The sequence below is a fragment of the Lutjanus erythropterus genome, chromosome 17 (assembly GCF_056507025.1).
Source record: "Lutjanus erythropterus isolate fLutEry1 chromosome 17, fLutEry1.hap2, whole genome shotgun sequence".
NCBI lineage: Eukaryota > Metazoa > Chordata > Actinopteri > Lutjaniformes > Lutjanidae > Lutjanus > Lutjanus erythropterus.
This window is the reverse complement of record NC_139333.1, coordinates 19,158,760-19,178,961: the sequence shown is the minus strand read 5'-3', so window position 1 is coordinate 19,178,961 and position 20,202 is coordinate 19,158,760. Positions and strand designations below refer to the sequence as shown.

At 39.6% G+C, this 20,202-nt stretch overlaps 1 protein-coding gene across 4 annotated transcripts in view; it reads left to right on the top strand.

The window, feature by feature from the left end:
* The first annotated feature begins 87 nt into the window (after positions 1–87).
* Positions 88–20,202, top strand: part of LOC146312105 (calcium-activated potassium channel subunit alpha-1a-like) — a 119,007-nt gene continuing 98,892 nt past the window's right edge. Inside the window, exons 1-2 of one of the 4 annotated variants that reach the window (XM_084740710.1) lie at positions 88–999; positions 18,327–18,470. In XM_084740710.1, coding sequence (XP_084596836.1) covers positions 766–999; positions 18,327–18,470 — 378 coding nt within the window. In that variant the 5' untranslated portion in view covers positions 88–765. The remainder of the gene's footprint in view (positions 1,000–18,326; positions 18,471–20,202) is intronic. The other 3 variants (XM_084740711.1, XM_084740712.1, XM_084740713.1) reach the window with 3 other exon arrangements.

The window sequence follows — 20,202 nt, the reverse complement described above, 5'->3', positions numbered from 1 at the left end:
GAAAAATTGATGAAGCGGTCACTATAAATAACCAGACATCCAGATAAGCATCGACGTCTGCTATTGATGGCTCCTCCCCCGCTACCTGTAAATCTGCGATGCCATCTCCCGACAAATGGATGTGACAGGCGGCCGCTGGAGCCCGGAGAGCGAGAATCAAACTAAATCCGCTCTCGGTTGAAAAGAAACCGTCATATTTTTTTCTTTTTCAAACCGCATCCCCTTTAAGGATATCGATAAAGTGCAAGCTTTGAAGGCGAGGAGCGCATTCAACAGTGCGCGCTGCGGAGCTGAAGTAGCGGAGCCGCTGAAAGCTGAAGGTGGAGCACTGAGTGGATCCATCGACTGCTGAGGACTTCTTCTGTATTTTAATAACGCGTATATCGTTTTATCTGTCAGGGAAATCGTGAGTTTTTAAGGAGTTTGCGATGAAATGTGATTTTTACGCACAGATCAAAGGATGACGCGCAATCCCAGCCATGAACGCGCATCGTGAGGCGCACGCCTGATATCTTGATTTCAAAGGAAGTTTTTATTACTGTGCTCGTGTCTGCTGTCGACTCAACTTTATTACGTCCTCGCTTTGGTGAAGCCAGATGATACGGCAGAGGAGCGGGAGGTGGTTGACTTAACATGGCTGAGCCGCTGGGGCATCAGGGGGCGCTGGCTGGAGGAGCTCCCCAAAGCGCCTGAATCCCAGTTGAGTTGATTGTTTTCGGGGCTGTGTGGTGGGAGGGGGGGCTTGCAGGTGACCAGAAGCCGATAATGTCGAAGAACAGGGAGAAATTCAACCCGGACCCGTCCATCCACATCTCCAAGATGAATGTGATCATCCCGTTCTCACCAGATGTGCCCTGTGACAGCAACGGCCAGCGGATGTGGTGGGCTTTCCTCGCCTCCTCCATGGTCACTTTCTTTGGGGGTCTCTTCATCATCCTGCTGTGGAGAACTCTCAAGTACCTGTGGACTGTGTGCTGCCACTGTAACGCCAAAAAGAAGGTGAGTCCGGTGGTTTCTGAAGGCACCACACCTCAGAGGGATGACTTATTTATCACAGAGGGTTTGTGTAACAGCCAGTGCGTGACAACATTGTGTCCAGTCTGATTTATGAAATGGGCTCCTAATTAAATCTGTGTTAAGGCCCCATCCACAGAGAGCACAGTGGATAATTAACTCTGCTAGTCTTGGCTTAATGTCACATACAGTAACAAAGAGATCCATTAGACTGAAACAGCTCCAGTCTTTGAATACATACTGGTGAATCATAGTGTGTTTGGGCAGGTTTTTAGTTCTCAGTGCAGCTGACACTTGTTGGTGGACCATCTTCTGTTTGTTCACTTGAGTTGGTTTGAAAATGTTCCAACATAAAAGCAGGTTGCAGTGACTATAAACTGCTTATTTTGCCTAACTGTTTGATGTTTTATGTTGTATTAACTGTCTTTTTGTTCATTTTAAAACCACCCCTTTTTGCATAACATCCATCATAGCAGATTAAAATTTATAAAAGCAGATTTTTTTTTTATATCACATTTGTGTTATCTCACTTGTACTCTATCCTGTCTTTTTTTTAAACTTTGGAATATGTACAGGGTTGGTTGACCCAAAATGACAAAAGAAGCAAGCAATACCGAGTCATGCAGATCATTTCAGTTTTATTTTGCCCAGGTTTTGTTATATCTCTTGGAGATTTCTGCCTCCAACCAATACAATGAAGCTGAATATCATTTAATTACTGCCGCTGCAATCAGTGGAAACACATTTTTTTGATTCTTTATATTTGTAATTTTGGTTTAGTGCAAAACGAAAGTACAAAAGAATTGAGCAGAGTGGTCACAAGAGGCAATACAACATAGCACATTTGTTTTCAGTAATTAACTTTGTGTTAAGGGTTACATTACTAAAGATCCCGGGAGAAATGAGAGGCACACAAATAAAACATCATCAGGGCAGCACATAAGGATCACCTCAAGCTCATATCCAATGCTGAAATAAAACGATAATAACTATTGTGTTACGACATTTATCCAGCCAATACACATACAAACTATGTATAAACGCATGAAGCAAATAAATCACAGAATAGAAACTGGGGAAAGAATTGTGTGATAATCCCATTAAACCACATGCAGAAAGTTGAGGGAGGGATACAGTAAATATAAATATGATTATTACTGGTGGACCACACTTAAGAGAAAGAAGAAGAAAAAAAAAAGTGGCTACTTCTCTCTTCACAGACCTCCCTGTGAACATTTTCAGAGTAACTTTCTGAAAGAGGTGTTGCTGTTGAAACGCTTAAATGTAATTTCCGTACGCCACCCTTTTATTGCGGTAATTTCGCAATTGCTGATAAGTTAAGACAGAACTTTATTGATCCTGAAACAAATTCTTGTGCCAAAGATTGCTATAAAATTACTGTGGCATAAGAATGAATGCAATAGAGTAATAAATATAAAGTATATGGGGAGTAAATGCAAACAACGGTGCCAAATAGAGGAACAGTAAGATATGATAAAGGTCCCATGTTTTAGATTCACAGGGATTTATAAAATAAAATGGAATATAATATTCATGAGTCTGTATTCATTAGTGTATAATCACCTGAAAATAAGAATTGTTGTGTTTTTGTTACCTTAGAATGAGTCATTTATATCTGTTGAGGGTGTGGGTCCTCTTCCACAGAGGCTGCCATGTTGCACCACCATGTTTCTACAGTAACCCCATTTTGCATTTTTTGGTGAGTTTTGTGGCCACAGTAGGTTCGCCACCCTGCTTGTAAGAGAAGGGTGAAACGAGGCATTTACAAACTTTAAGTTTATTAATTATTAATTATTTTGATTTCAAGACCCACACAGAAGCAGGTATTATCATAAACTTTAGGATTTTAAAAGGCTGCAAAAGTAAGGTTTCCTCTTTAAGAACAGTGTTAAATGTAATTTCAAAAAATATCATCTGCTAGTATAGTTCCCCATGATTTATGTCCTCGTCAACATAGTCTGAGGTCATTCTTATTTGCTGCTTGAAGCCCTCCAGTGAACCATGCACCACCATTCGTTTGATACGTTTCCAAAAGTCACAGGAATAGTTTTGGCCATTCAGGACAGACAGTCAGCAGCTGCCACATGGGTCAAACATTGTTGGATGTCAAACAGACATTCTCTTACCACTGGTGTGTATCTGTAGCGTTGGTGTGGAGGTTAACACTCATGCCACAGTGTAATCCCCAGAAATCATTTTCATAACATTTAAGGCAGACTGCCACTAGATTTTTCTGCTTCGCAATTGTTACGACACCATCTGCCCCGAGGCTGGCCCCACGCCGTCCCGCAGTGTTGTTTTCATCATCATTCTGGCTCTATTGAACTGCTTATTAAAGTTTGTATCCTTCCTCGCACAGTAAAGGACAAAGATGGACTAGCTGATAGAGGTGCCAGAGACGGAGCGGTTTATCTTTCTGCTTAATGTATGTGCATTCATCTCTCAGACAGCCAGGCTGCATGCAGGGTGGTGCTGACCTTTCTGAAAGGAGATGTCTGTATTATTTCCACGCTGTGGTTGAAGCTGGTTACAATTAGAGCTGCATTGAAAAATTACTCTATTCAGTGATTAATCTGCTGATATATACTTTTGTTATTTAGTTAATCCAGAAAAAAACTATTCAAATTTTAACACCATAAAATATTGCATTGACACAAACCAAAAAGAAAAAAAAATAAACAAACTGAAAACAAGAATGCTACTCCTGTTTTATCAAATGGTAATCTATGCAAAATTTAGTGTTTTAATTGGAATAGAAGTATTCAGCAGAAAAAAATTAATTATAAAAGATTGGAGACTTCATTCTCCACACAAATTACTGGATCTTATGTTAAATATAAATCCTAGGGACGGGAACGATTCAATCTAATATTGGTGTCGATGCTCTTTACTGACATAAGACTTTCATCGGGTATTAAAACTGTGCCACCTATCTGAATTTCAATCTGAATTCCATAATGCCACGTGTTTCCAATCTGTTTTCTGTTTCCCAAACACAACACTAACCTGTGCAAATGGACTAAGTAGTGTTTCCACTTTTATTCTGAATATGTGTTTGACACAAGGAAGACTTGTTCCAAGTTAGAAATATATTAACCGCCTCATTCATTGTGTAACAATTAACCAGTGCAAAAATGACAATTACCAACATAAACCACCATAAACCACCATATTCTGAACAAGCACATTCCAAGCTCTTCACAAATGCTGACAAACAGTAACTTTTGCATTTTGGAATATAAAATTGCAAACTTGCGGCCTCAAATGAGGGCCATCTCTCAACCACTCATTTCAGTATTGCAAGCCAGACTCTTACTGTGCCCCACAATGATTTAAGGAAGCCATTACACAAACTACACAAGCTTTCCAGACCAAGGTTACCGTCTCATGTAGTCTTACTACTACTACTAACACTAATAATAATAATAATAATAATAATAATAATAATAATAATAATGATGATGATGATAATGATGATAATGCTAAATAAATAATAATAAGTATCCATCAGTATCCGCAGATAATAATCGGATTGGAACTGAAAACAAGTGGATTGTGCATCTCTAGTAAATCCTTAGCATAATTAATGAAGCGCCTCCATATATTCTCAAACATGCTGTTTAGGCTTTAATAGACAAGTTATCCTTTCTAATGGAAAGCTTGATAACATCTGTCTCATCCACTGGGTAGTGCTTGGTCTGTGAACATTTTCCCATAGCAGTGCAAAATATTTTTTAGTGTAAAGCGAGCTTGATCATTTTTATTATATGTGTCTCTGGATGTAAGCAACAGAAATAGCTTGATCCAATAAAATATGTTTGGATGTATAAGTTGTAATGATATGAAGCAGCAGATCCTCACATTTGAGAGGCAAGAATCAGCAAATGTTTGATAAATGACTTAAATGAAAGCTCTGTCAATTGGCTGAGCGTTACAGCTCTGGTTCCGATATTTAAAAGAATCCGTCAGCTTGCATCTGAGTTTTATTAATAGATGTTCAGAGATGCAACAGAAATACATCTGTGAAAATAAGATCAGGATGAGGTTGTTCCTCTCAGAGTCGAACACTGTTCATGTGTGAATCCAAGAGCGCAGTCAGATTCTGTGTTTTTCTCCGCATTTTTGCCAAGTGAAGCTGGTGAGCTCCACCAACCTGTTGTGCTACTCTGTGGGAGTCAGCCAGAGACGGGTCATCCTTTCACTTTCAATCTTCCCCTCGCTGCCTTTTGCTCTCCTGGCATTCATTTCGTAACTCCTCCTGCTGCCCTGTCTTCTTCTCACCCTCTTTTTCTCATCCAAGAATCAACCTTCCTCCAAAGTGTCAGAATTGCAGTGTCAGGCGCATACGGTATGTGCCATATGAATCAGTGTTTTTGTTGCTAAGCAACTAGCAAGCAAAGGATTTCATTATAAGAGTAAATCTCTCTCTGTTATGCAGTTGTCTCGGCTGTGAGATGTGGCAGGTTGTGTTGGAGGAACACCTCCCCACCCCCTCCCAGTCTGTGCATGTCATTAGCAGCCCAAACATGGAGCTTTCAGGGCATTGTTCATAGATGGGAGTTGATAATCCGTTTCCTCCTCTTCTGATTTTCTGTTTGTTTTCTCCCTCCGCGGGGCGTTCGCTGCCCCCTTCTCCTCTGTTCTGACAAGCTCTCTGAGACTGAGCCTCCATCTCCGTGGCTCTGCCTCCCCGATCTGATGGTAATCGATGAAACTTGTCGTTTTGTGGGGTTCTGATGAATGACGGCTATTATCTGTCTGGGAGGAAGAAAGACATGGTGTTCATCGTAAATGGCACTGCACTCACAATAGGAGGATGACGAGCTGTGGCAGATTCTCAGTCATTTTCCAATCTTACAGTTAGCTTGTTTCATCGAGGGAATGTGTGACTCCTGTGTGACTCCACGTATCCAACAGTGGATGTCTGTTGACAACCAGATGTAGCGTTGGTCATTGTGTTATATACTGAAAAGGACCCTTGTTCACCCCATATTTTTAGCCAGAATAACAACATGGTTCAAGGAATGGTAGTGTTGTTTGGGTGAAACCTTTGATCCCAACTATCAGATGAATTGCCATGAAATGTGGTCATATTTTCCACAGGATATATTATGAACTTTGATGATCCCCTGACTTCTCCCCTTGGACCAAAATAACAACTATTGGATTAATTGCAGTGAAATTTGTTAGATAATCAAGGTCCCTCGCTGATGAACAGTGTCAGGGAGTAGTGAAATACATGTAAAAATATCAACGCAACACTTTTGTTTTTGCTCAGAGGGAGAGAGAGTAAGGTGGGTCATGACTTTGCCCTTCTGTTAAGTGCCTAACAAATGCCTTTTTTTCCGAGATCAAAGTGCACATTTTAGTGTGGCTTTTTATTGTGACCAAACCAAGACGCACCTATGTCATAATCATGCTGTTTAATCAGCATCTCTGTCTGCCACACCCGTCTGGTGGATGGATTATCTTGGCAAAGGAGAAGTGTTCACTAACACAGATTTTAACAAATTTGTGAGCAAAATTGTGAAAAATGGGCGCAAAAACAAAAGTCTTGTGTTGTGGACCATAAAAGGAAAGGATTTTTTTTTTATCATTGCTTCTTAACTGCAGCTGAACTTTCTTTGACCAGCTCCACCCAGTCTTTCTGTCATCCTGACCGCGCCATACGAAGGCAAGGAATTTGTCAGGAAGGCAATACTCACAAGTTTTGATTATTGCCATTCATTAGCAAATGATCAGAGAAGTCACTGAATGCTATTTTAGAACTTACTTAGCGATTGTTAGCTTCCTAGCAGGCTAAAAGCTGCTAGCATGGCTCTTATATTTATTTAATAATAATTTTACATGTTCTCTTTAAAGGGACAGTTTGGTTTGTATGTTTGTGTTGAATCTAAAAAGGCAGGTTATGCCCAGCAGCACAGTCAGACTGTGATGTGCATCTTCTGGCAGTGACTCAATGTCCTTAGATGTGTCAGGTGCATGGGGTGGGTGGGGGTTGGGGGTGATTGGAGGATTCAGATGGAGAGTCACTCTCATGGTGCTTTTAAGGGCCGTCTGAAATATTGTAATTATGAGATGAGTGCTCATGATCGAACAGTGGTAATTACGAGTCAGAAAGTTGGAATAGCTGAGTGGCACTTTGCTGTTGTCCCTCACTCTCGCACACAGACACACACACACACACACACACACACACACACACACACACACACACACACACACACACACAATACCAACAAGTCAAGCAGAGTGAATATTAATGTAGGACAACATCATCAGCCATCATAAATTATTTTTGTCCACTTTTTCTGAAACACAAACTGAAATAATACAAGAGCCTGATTTGGTTAGTGTCCATTTCATTCTATCTGTAGCCAGGAGCACTTGAACACATCACACGTTCTACCTCAGTATGAACTTACTTTGTAGAAGACGAAGCACTTGAAGGCAGCATCATTTATTTAACGTCTAGACTAGTCGGCCCTTTCTCAATAGTCTTGACAGTCTTCTTTGTGAAGAAAGCACATATATTCCTTGTAATGTCTTTTTAATTGGCCGAGTAATTAGTTAGGCAAGTATTAGCTGCTTGCATTGCATAATATAAGCAGCATGCTGCAGCTTGGCCGTCAAGGCACCATCTGGGATCCAACAGGTCTCAGATTAACACGAATGTTAAACATCTCAACTGTGCCAGAGCCTGCTGCTTTTTGTCAGGAACAGAGAGAAAAGATGCACTTGATGATGTTGTAGTATGTTGAAGTATTGTAGAAAATGTTTATATATGTGTACATGTTTATATATGTGTGTCTGTGTGTGTGTGTGTGATTAACAGGGCTGGAGCTATGGTCCACAGCTAATCTCACATTCGACTGGACCTATCAGCCTCATATTTCTTGTGCACATTTCTGACTGCTTAAGGATCTGTTGTGGTTGCAGTGATTCGCAATTTTTGAAACCTTTTGATCAACTCACTTCAGGCACATTTGCACCGAGCCAAAGATATAGTTAAAAGGCCTTTATTAGTGAGGGTGTATCAAGGTTGAAAATCACAAAAGGATGCCCACTGGTTTGGGAAGACCCAGTGTTGGTTGAACTGGTCGGTATTCTAACTAATAAAGGCTTTTTAAATATATTCTTGGTTTGGTACAAGTATGTGTCTGAAGTGTGCCTGTGGCTTCTCCTTTTACTGCGTTGATCAGTTTAACTTCAAGAGTGCCTGATATATCTTTTTGAAACCTATTTAATTGAGGGTTCTGTGCTTCTTATGGGCTAAAAACCAGGCTCACCTGGTCTGTTGCAGTTTCATTTTCACCTTTGTTGTGGCTCAAAAGACATCCAGAGAAAGTTTTGCTTCATCTAATTCCATACCTGACATGTTATAATACTCTAAAGTCTGTCTGCTATGTTTATGCGTAGGACACTTCACTTCAAAATTGATTCCAGCTCACTTAATTGTGAACTGATTTTTAAAACTGATTTGTAATAAACCGGAAAAAATGAACACGATAGTGATTACTTGATAGTGGAATTCAGTTTAGCTACTGGATGCAATCTAATCAGCTCTGTGCCAAAACACTGACCTTCTGAATGCAGGCTTCGACCTTTGAATTGGCTGCATCAATTATGAATTATTTTGAATTTCAGCTTTTGTGAGTTTCTCTAAAAATGTAGATTTCTCTCTCTATTGTTGTAAACCCGCCTGGTCGCTTGTAATATTCTAAATAAATATCAAAATGTTGTAAAGAAATAGCGAATTTTAAATTGACAAGTTTGGACTTATTGTCCCGTTTATTGTTTCCATAGTAAGTTTATACAGTTAGATGAAACCAAGATGCCTAGTTACAGCACTGTTAGACTTCATTTATTTCTTATTTATTTATTTTTTTGTTATATAACCTTTATTTAACCAAGTGATTTCCACTGAAATTAAGAATCTCTTTTTCAAGGGTGACCCGGCTTAGACAGTCAGCAGCAAATACACAGGGAGACAAAATAGAATTAACAAGCATTGAAATTCACATTAAAACGAGAAATATCGAGGAGTCAATTGCAAAACCAGGTAAGCTAAAACATTTGCATTCTCTGGAACCTGTTTCTAATTCTTCCATTTTGGATTTAAAAGCATTTAATGAGATTTCAAGTCATTCTGCAACATATTCCAGGCCAGCGGTGCAGAAGAGAAGCCTATAAAAACACTTTGCCTATATCTGCATAATTAAACTTACACTATAATATACAAAAAAACCTTTTTCAAAATTTTGCAAATCTTCGCTGGCAGTTGTGTCATTGCAGTAGGTCCTTCACCGTCTGTTGCTTGGCAGAGGTCTGCATTCTAGTAAGTGTACGCTTCTGGTTTTATAATGAAAATCCCACCAAATTACTGATAGTAAGAAAGATGAAAAATACTGCACTGGCTTGTGCAGATGGTCCTTAACTATTTTCTGACTTTCAGCCACATTTCAATGTTTTACTTTTGTATAAACATTTAAACTATTTCAAATAGTTGGTGATGATGTTCATCGAGCGATGAGTCATTCATTAAAAAAAAACGCTAACTACTCGTGTCCAATTTTAGCCGCCGATTCCACATAACTTTCATGTCCTCACGTCCGAGCTGGATTTAGCCGCAGACTGGAGCCTCGGTTTCTTTGCTCTTTGATGTTTGATGTTAACCAAAATAAATGTGTTCATTCATTCAGCGATTCATTGATTACAAGGACATGAGGCCAAGTGCCATATGTGATAGTCTTTCTTCACACAGCTGAGGGCACATAGATCAACTCTGAGACGTGGATATTTCAGGAAGTTTTTCCTCTTCTGAAAATGTCTTGATTTATTATTAATGTGATTTATATTAATATATTTTTAAATAATTCATTCACTTTTGCAGAAATTGTGTCATGAGCCACATGTTCTATTCTAGTTTAATGTACTCGCCCTTTGAGAGATGATCATGGTGGATCCTGAGAATAGGCTAGCACTGTTGATCAATGACCTCTGGTGTCGGGAGGATGTAGGCGAGATAGTGAAACCTAAATTTGGAGGCTCAGACTATTGATCAAAGTGACAACGAGGAGATGTGCTGCCTGAGTGGGTGTAATGACTACATGTACTTTTCTGGCGTCTGCTGCTATTAAAAATGTATCCCGTCTATTTTAATTTCATTAAAATAAAGTCTGGCAGAAGATTGTTTAACGCTCTTGATGTGTAGATAACTAAAGCTACAACTTTTACAGTAGAAAACATCACGTCAGCAACACACTCTATAACTAAATCATGAAGAAATTAGAGATTTGAATGTCAAAAACGCAGCTCTTCATCTTCACGTATCCTCATGCAGGTGACCTTAAGATAAAATCACCTGCATGACCCTTTTAAAAAATAATTGGACAGAGACATGTCACGAATCACTAATTATTAATCTTTGAACCCTGCCTTTACAGGCATTAAAAATATCATCATGGCCGATGTGTTTTCAGCGTGGTCTTGGTCATTAAAGTGCTGCGGCATAACAGCGTGGTGCCAATTAAACCTACTTAACGGCTATCACTTCCCTCAACACGGCCTGTGTTGCTTCATTCATTAAAACAGGGAAGTTCAGTCGCATAAAAACAGCGGGTCAAGTATTTCATAGTGTTAAGACACTTCATATGTATAGTGACATCATTGCAAAGTGTTTTGAACATAAATTTCTTGGTTTATTTACAAAGTTTTGGTCCTTAGACTCTTGTCAGGCAAACTAATATAGACAAACAGCATCATATGCAGTATGTAAGCTATAGGCCGGGGGTGAACTACTTTTTTCTAAGGGCCTGGATTTTTCTAAGCAGACGCTGTGGGGGCTTGACTTTCAGACATAATGATTTAATGAGGCATTATTATTCTCTTTCTTACTTTCTTAATGTTATCTTTATTAGACTATAGTCTCTCACATTTAAGAAAAAAAAACACCAATCGCAAGGTGCCAGGAGGACATCCTGGTATGCATACAAATTGAGATCAGTGAGCTCTTTGGGTATGAAAACAGACATGATAATGAGCTTTTTCAATTGTATACATACATGTTGATTTACCACTATTATAGGAAGTAGGTTCATGAATGTGTCAAAGTCCAATAAGCATTGCTAGTTAGTGAACTAGATCAATTGAAGCTTTGTAGTATAACATATTTCTCTTTAGATTGTTTCTTGTATTTGTACTTTTTTAAGAACCTGGGACTTGCAAGAAGTGTACAGATTAAAAAAATAATAATTGTCAATTGTGATTTGACTTTGAGTCATTATGATGGCGCAAGCTCCAAATTACACTTGATCCTACAATTCCCACAATGCAACTGGACACAATCTTTTATTAGAGTACCGCTGGATTTTAAATACTCTTATCTTTCAAACTTTATGCCCCCCAGTTTATGACGCAGGTTTTCTTTCAAATAAGCCTGAATCAAGATAACCCTGATGACCTCGCTATGACATCATTAGGGTTAGTTTCTCAGACTGTAGAGAGCTCAGAGTCTCTTTCTTTTTTAAAAAACTTAAAGAGTTTTCACAATAAAACAAATTACATAAACATTATTATAAAAAAATACACAAACATTATTATATTAAGTAAGTAAAGTAAATATTAAGTAAAAAATAGTGCTACCAGTACAAAGGGCAAGAAAGTCCATGAAGTGTATAAGTGTGAAGTACCTGTTTAACAACTGTGTCACTTTCAATTACAGTTTTTTGAAACAGCATAATACATCTTGTATTCCATATTTTCAAACAACATTTAAACATTTTTGTGGGGTTAGATGGCTGATTTTCACTTATTTCCAGGGTGAGTCAAAGTCTCCATGGCCAGTATACTGACCTTTTGTGTAAAATCAGTGGTCCAGTTTTATTTTATTCTTTTTAAACCAATGATGTGAGTGTAACTATTACTGGAATTTCCCAACAGATGCAGCAGTCATTGTTTTCCAGAGCACCACACTTCATCACATATCATGAATGATTTTTCTGCCTTTCTATATCTGAATGTCTCTGAAGGACTCAACACATCCGATAAGAACTCTGACATCCATCGTCCTCCAGACTGATTAGAAACACTTCCTCCATCAACTGAAAATAATGAAATGCGTCTACTAAGCTGTAAGCATCTCATTTCATTAAGTGGCTTATTTAACCTATTTGAATCCCATGGCCATAAATCTAAACGTTACATTTATTATTGATTATGCCACTTTCTACGGCTCATGAAGGCAGCAGAGGATGCATTATATTATCCAGCAGGACTCCATATAGTACTGACACATTCATTAATAAGAAATAAAAATATTCAGCACGTTGACTTACTTTATCATAGACTCTTGTATGTCATTTTAAACATCAATATAATTATTACAAGTTTACTTTTATTATATCATATGGTGAAACAGATTTTGTTGTACATTATAGGTGTTTGTTGGATATTTGAACAGCCATCTAGTTCCATTATATAGGAGAGACAGCGGATATCTCTACAGCCAGTTCTTCAAAACGAGGCAACTCACACCAAAACAGTACAGCTGGATAAACAGCAGTACAGGCCAAAGAGAAAATGTATTTTTGATTTTGAGGTGAACTGTCCCTTTAACACTCCTTCAGCAGCATGTTTTCCCTTTTAGTCTCAAACCCGCAGTCTGATCCTCTCACCCTGATCTCTCTAAGGAGATTCAAAAGTGAGATTTAACTTAAATTCCCCCAGAGGCTCTGTCTCAACACCAGATGAGACTTTTTTCCCCACAAAAAATAAATGATGTAACCTTTGAAATTCTCTGGTTAAAAAAAAAAAAAGTACCTGTTTTATTGCAGCAAAGCATGCTTCACTCTATCCAAATTAAAACTACTCTGAGTGCAATTCGCAGATAAATACTGGAAAACACTGTATGAAAACAGCTGATACCTGTTGCCTTTCGTCTCACAGTGTTTTCCGTCCCTGTGTCTTGTTGGCTGCATTAGCCGCTAAGTGAAGTGGACATGTTATTATACTGTGTTATCAGGTTAGTGCTGCAGGGCTCTGGACAGGCTGTAGGAAGTGTAACATGGCCTGCTGGTGGTCTGCTTGTCTCTGATTAATGGCTCTGAACATGATTGAATTTCTTAGTGCAGCCAGCTATTTAGTCATAATAATGGAGATGGTTGAAATGCGTGCTGTGTGGGTGGGCACCATTATGGAATAACATGCTGAAACCATTTTTACATTAAAAGGTGTAAAATAAGAAAGTAGTTTTATCAAGCAGTGTTCTGCAGAATTTTGACTATTTCTATTTTCTGTGTCCTGTATGTCTGAGGGAAATGTTAAACCTTTTACTTCATCACATTTATCTGATGGCACAAAACATGTTGAGTTAAGACTGTTCAGCTGATGACATTTTCACTGCTCGCTGACAAGTGTGAAATTGTATTTTTGACACTTTGACATGTTACTGCAGACAATGCTACATGTTGAAGAACAGCTATAAACGCAGGACCTATTATTCTTTCCTTCTCAGCCTCCTGATGTTCTCTATATTTTTTGTCAACAAAATCATAAGATCAAAACCAACACTGAACTGATAACAAATGGTTCCTGTGTAGCCAAAGCCTGATGCCATTAGTCTGACTCACCGGATGTAGACACTGGCTATAATCCCGCCATTGACCGCTTATTTCAGGCAGCATTCTCTTTCCCCTCTGTTATCTGCTTGTTAACATTTTCAATATCTCTGTTGCTATGGGAAACAAAAACGACCTCCGAGCCTCACTACTACACACTGAAAATGGTGACTTACCCTAACCTGGTAGCTAATGGTATAAACAAGCTAGCAGCTGCTATTTTGCCATTTTAATGACAGGGCTTGCCTCCCTGTATTAAATGTTAAATGTTGGTGTTGCATTAGGTCATCAGCCCCAAACCCATTGGTTCGTTACGAAGATGCACATCTTTACAAATTTAATCAAATTATATAACTGAAAGTCGAGATGAAATTAAAAATATATTTTAGATCGCATCATCTACGTAGCAACAAATGGTGTTGGTATGTTCACCATGATTGTTATGAGACGCCCACTTTTTAATGTTGAAATCAAAGTCTTCCCAACATTATGTCACAGATCCCTATCCTGTTTTACTTGTAAAGACATCACAATACAAAAGCTACAGTAGATATTCTCAAAATGCTGTTTCATCTGGATTAATTTCTAAAAAGCCTCTGTAAACCGTTGTAGTTTTGATCAAACATCACACCAAGTAAATAGTGTATTTTGTTTTTTTCAGTTGTGAATTAACACATATTTTATCAAATTTTTACAGCAGCAGGATGGAGTATGTGGGACTGACTCATCATAACGAAGGAACATGTCACAGTGCAACACTGTGGCTCATGAGTGTGTTTTTGGACAACAATGGAGCCTCCTAAGAGGAATAAGTTCTGTCAGGCTTTGGCTACACAGCAAACAATTATTTGCAGGACCAATTCAATGTTGGTTTTGGTTTTGAGTCTTGTGTGTTGTGTCCTGTCAGCCCCGAGCTGCTCAGCCTGTCAAGTGCAACACCTTAATCTGGTCTCTGATTTCGTGTTGCTCAGCCCAGTCCTGTTTTGTCTGTTTAATGTTCCTGAATGTGTCTTAGCCAGGAGCAGCCTTAAATCCAAGCTGTGTTAGCATGGCTTTGGTCCATCTACTTTCGGTAATACACTGACTATGCATAAGTGCTGCATACCTATTTTAAAAATCCAAACTATCCCTTTAAGTTAAGCGTTTCATTTATTTTCTCACCCCTCTTCCTAAACCAGACTGCTGGCACACAGATGCCCTTGCTGTCTAATCACACATGTGCAGCCCCTGGTCGTATGTTCATTTGTTCATGCCATTATTTCAGTAGCGCTGCAGCCGCTCCAGCTTTAGAAAGATTGATGGTGGAGTGGAAGCACAACACATGTTGCATGGTTACATGCCAGGAGTTCTTTGAAGCTGATGTCTTCTCACAGAAACACACAACGGTCCATTCTGCATCTGGAGAATGTGGCATGTTGAGATCTTGGGCATTAACACTGAGACAAAAAAGACTGTCGCAGTGGTGCACGCATGATGGCACACGTGTTAATGGAAACCATATGAACTGTTCTTTCTTGCAACTGCGAGCAGCGGTTATTTTCCCCCTCTAACTATGTAAACTGCATCAGCTAATCCCACATGACGAGCAGAGCTGCAGGAGAAAGGCCTCAGAGAGAGTGATGTGTGACACCATTAAAGGTAGTGGAGGAGTAGGATGTCACGGGGTAAAGAGTCCGAGTCATGTTGGCCTTGAGGCTGTGGGGTGTTTCATCAGGGAGCACGGCTAACCTCTGCATCCTGTCTCGATTTCCTGCTCTGTGAATCATGCCAGTCCCTGCAGACAGACAGACAGACCGACCGACTGACTGACAGACAGGCGGAGAGACAGGCAGGCAGGCAGCCCACTCAGTGGAGCAGAAACACCAGGAGCTCAGCGGCTGCCATGGATACACTCCTGGAGTCTCTTTGCAGCTCTCACTCTGTATGTTTACTGTATGCATGTGAGCACGCATGTGCGTGGGTTTATTTTGGAGGCCTTGAGCCTGGCCACTATAAAAAGAATGATGCATTTATGTTTTTGAAGTGGCATTTTTTTGGTATTAAACAATTGTTTCACATTGTATTTTGTTGCATAGCTGTCACTCTAAAAAACGTAGGTGGCATTTTATTTTAACAAAGTTTAGATTTCTGTAGGTGGTGCTGTACTCCATTGTGTCAACTTAAAGTCGATCCAAGCAACAAGGTTATCACCCAGAGAGTTTTATTGTTTTTCAGCTCATTATTTTGGTTTTATGGTTCACATCTCCACTGTTGTGGTCCCCTTTCACTGAGCTTTAAAACCCAGTAGCACCAAAGAACAGAGTACAATGCCAGATACTTCTTTCAAGAGCTCTTGAAAGACCAACACAAAGAACTAAAAGGAGGGTGAATGTGAGACTTAAATTTGTCAGGTGGACAGAAACATGACTCAAAATGAATGCTAATGTTGCTTCATGTCTGCTAACACATTATCTATAAGGCAATAGGGAATTTTGCCATTGTTAGGCTATATATTGTTAAATATTAATGTGTTTATGAATTCAAAGATTTTTGGTAGTCGTCAAGAACATTTTAACTTCTGTACTGAGATATCTCCACCAAGCAGCTACTTGATACCTGCTAGACAAGGAACTGTGATGGTTAGCTAAAGTTAGAGCTGATCTTTAGCTGAGCTAGATCTTTATTTTGTAGTATTGCAGTTACTAATTTAATTTTTGTGCATTTGGGAAGGGTGACTCAAAACAGGGAGTACCCATTGAAATCCCAGTAGTCTGAAGAATGTCCCATTGGACTGAAAGACCATTTGTCCTATGGTATTATTTGTTCTTGTTATATACCCCTCATGACCCTCTTAGATATCAGTATCCTTATATGTAAATCCTGTTAGTGGAACATTACTGATAAAAGTGTGTAAGAGACGCAGAGTCAAGTTCTTATTCCCATTGTAATTAAAGAAGGTACTGCTCGGCAAGTGTGGCACTGTTGCACTAAATTTTATTAATTAGGGAGATTGATGAAGGGAGTTTGACAGCAAGAAGGTGCTGGCAGTGTGTGCATGAGTGACAAATCATTTGTGCTTAATTAAGCGTCAGATGGTTTGAAAAGGTACACTTTGACGTCGCTGGTGGAGTACGACAGATACTGACAACAGTAAAACAGACGGGCTCATGAACTAAAGCTCATCCTTCTGAAATGAACGAGGGAGGAATCTTGGAAAACTGCAGAAGAGAGAAGCTCATAGGGTATAAAAGAGGACAACCAAGAACTTTGTCTTTGGTGCTCTGCTGTCCGGACCAAACCCCGGTTTATGGTCCTTGCTTGAGTCACAGTCAACTTCTTTTCTCACTGAGTTGGACTTTCTAAAAGTGTTTTTGAACTGTAAGGTATAAATGTTTTGGATGACTTGACAATTTTTGACCTATCTGAAGGTTTTTTCCGCGTTTTATCATGAAAATGCCCATAGCTCCGGCAATACATACCATCCCTTTCGATAAGCCTACATTATGATTCAGGTGAAGGGCGTGTGCACCAGCAGAAGTAAAGCTCTCATGATTTGATTCCAACACTGGACTTAATCTGCAGCGATAAAATCACTTAAGTGTCATTTATGTTAAGGCTGAGGAGATGGACAAACTGTCCACCAATTCAGCACCATGGACAGAGCTGGCAGGCCAAGAAATAACTGCAGGGAGTATTTGGAGCAATGGGCCTTCAGAGCTATGGACATTTGATATTGGCTGTTTCTTTCTATGCAAAATGAAATTTAAAGCTGTTGTCACACACTTGACTCAAACCCTCTTCTCTGGTGGACATCACCGGCAAAATGTGACTCCCCTCAACTGAAGCACTAATAATACCATGTAGGTCTACTTATAGATCTTTATCACAGCAGCTATTTTGACATGAAACAGTAGGTCAAACATTGCTGTTACCAGTGACACTAATTAAATGTTCTGTTACGTTCAGGTCAAACAGAGTCAGGGTGCAGCTGTTGTGCATGTTGACAGGACCTTAATTAGTATCATTGGTAACACCTGTGTGTACCCTACTATGTCATATCAATATGGTTGCCATGGAAAAGGTCTACTGGCTGAACCCCCCCCCCCCCCCCCCGATTTTTAAATCAGCCTGTATGAATGAGGTACTAATAAAATACTTGCTGGTTCTTGCTGCTACTTCATAATTCAATTTTTAAGACCTGTCTAAGGCCTAAAATTTAGCTTATTGTATTTAAGACTTTGTAAGACTCTTTAAGGATCTGCAGAGAACCTGTGTGGGGATGACTACTGTGGGGATGACTTGGTATTTTCACAAAGTGAGATTTTTGATAAATAATCATCAGTAATGTGAATGTAATGACTAAGTGGGGAAAATGCAAATTAAAGAACAGCTAGAACAGTCCAGAAGATTGCATCACTTTGCTGTATTAAAGCTTTTAAAACCAGGAAAAGACAACACTCATGCCATATCACAGTATAACGATATCCAAAATTTGAGACGATAGTAGAAAAAAAAGTGAAGCTGTGTGTTTAATTACTTTATTCATGTGTTAACTACACAATTATTGTTTGCATGTCAATCTGCATGAGAAATAAAGAAAATCATGCAACAAAATTACACCACATGCCTATCATTTTGTGTTAAACCCTGTTCAAGTGTCTGATTTTTACCTTCCTCATCCTTTTCTTCTGCTAGGAGGTCCACCGGATCACCACAGGCGATGGCATCAAGCGTGCCGATAAGGACGATGCGGCGGCCAGCGAGGTGGGCTGGATGACCTCGGTCAAAGACTGGGCTGGAGTCATGATATCGGCTCAGACGCTGACAGGAAGAGTCTTGGTGAGTTCACTCTCAGTCATCATCATACTTCGTTTAATCTGTGACTGACGTCTCGAGATACTTCAGCCTACATGTAGCAGGCTGTCGGTGAAGACGTCAGCGAGATGAAGCGTGACAGGCGATCATGATCACCCCGAAACTTCCTCATGACAGCTCAGCACTCGGGCTGAACTCCCTCATCGTATATTTGTCTGTGAAGAGGCCTCGTGAGAAATATTTGTTATTGTAGGACGGGCCAGCAACCTTGCTGACGAGGAGCTCACGTCTGACAAGCCACAAATCGAGCACGCTTGGATGTTCCTTGAATTTATCTCTGCTTGTCTGACATATAAATATAGTGTTTTGAAGTGCATATCTTGGTAGCTTATCTCCCAGACAGGGAGGCAGATACATCAAAACAAAGCCAGGGCAGCAAAGGGGAGAGATTTAACGAGTGTATTAAGGTCATACACCCCATAATGCCCCGAGACAGCAGAGAGAAACAGATCCAGAAGGAAGCAGGAAGGGACATGTACAGTTTACCAATTGCATTTGGTCAGCTGAAGTGGTTGCCATGGCGCCTGGTGTGTCTGTTGACAGTGTCACGTGGCGAACACATGCCTCTTCGACCACATGTTATCTTGTTGTACAGCGATTTAAATGGAGGATGAGTAACCCGTCTCACCCAGTGTGAGGGCGTTTAGTCAAGGACAGTTTGATGGAGACTCTGCTACACTTTCTTTTTTTTTTTTGTTTTTTATTTTGATGATTGGACTATAAGTGCTTGGCAATGCAAAAGCAGGACCGAGGAGTGATGAAATGAAATGGCATGAGTGGGAGCACCATGCCAAGGCTTGCCGCAGTGCTCGGGGCTGATCCCGCTTTCACCCACCCCCCTAAATGTGATGCAGCATCTCCAGTTGGCTCACTGTGTGTGTGTGGAGGTTGTTAATCATGGATGCTGGGTGGGCAGCAACTCTCGAGCTTTATGATTTGGTGTGGAATATTAACAAACCACTTGGCTCATGTTTGTGGGATAAGAACTGGGTGAAAAAAAGCTTCTGACCATGTTGGAAGTATTTATCATCAAATCTAGATCAGGGATAAAGGGATAGCTTTGATTTCTTGAAGTGGGGTTGGATGTGGTACTTGTCAGCAACAAAACATATTTTAGCTACTTAAATGAAGGCCCAGCTAAAAAAAACCCAATATTTATTTTAATTTAATTTAAGTAAATGCTATATTTAGAATATTTTCACTACTTTACCTTGCCATCAGATAGCTTTTTTTTCCAACGGCAAACCACTGTTATACAAGCCAAATATTGCTCTTTCCAAACCAACCAAACTCCATTGGTAAAAACAGTAATTTTATGTCACAGAACATGAAAGTTGCTGGCCTACCACTCTTGGTCACTTAGTTTGTTTGTGTTATTATGTGATTTTGGCTAGTTCAGAATAGAATATAATTCACACTATAACATTCATAAATCTCCTAGTCAAAATCACAAACATAACAGTTCCACATATGCGTCTCACCCCTCAATCAGTTTCTTCTTGGATTTATAATATTCTCTAAGCTTATCTATATAGTTACATTAGTTGTTCATTAGTCTGTCTGCTAGTTGTGAGCGAAACAAACTGCTGTTAGATATAAACAAATCGCCTTCGGAGTATCTCATACGACCCCATTTCAAAAAAATCAAAACTATCCTTTTAACACGACCTCTGGGGCATAAAGAGTCATTTTTTAT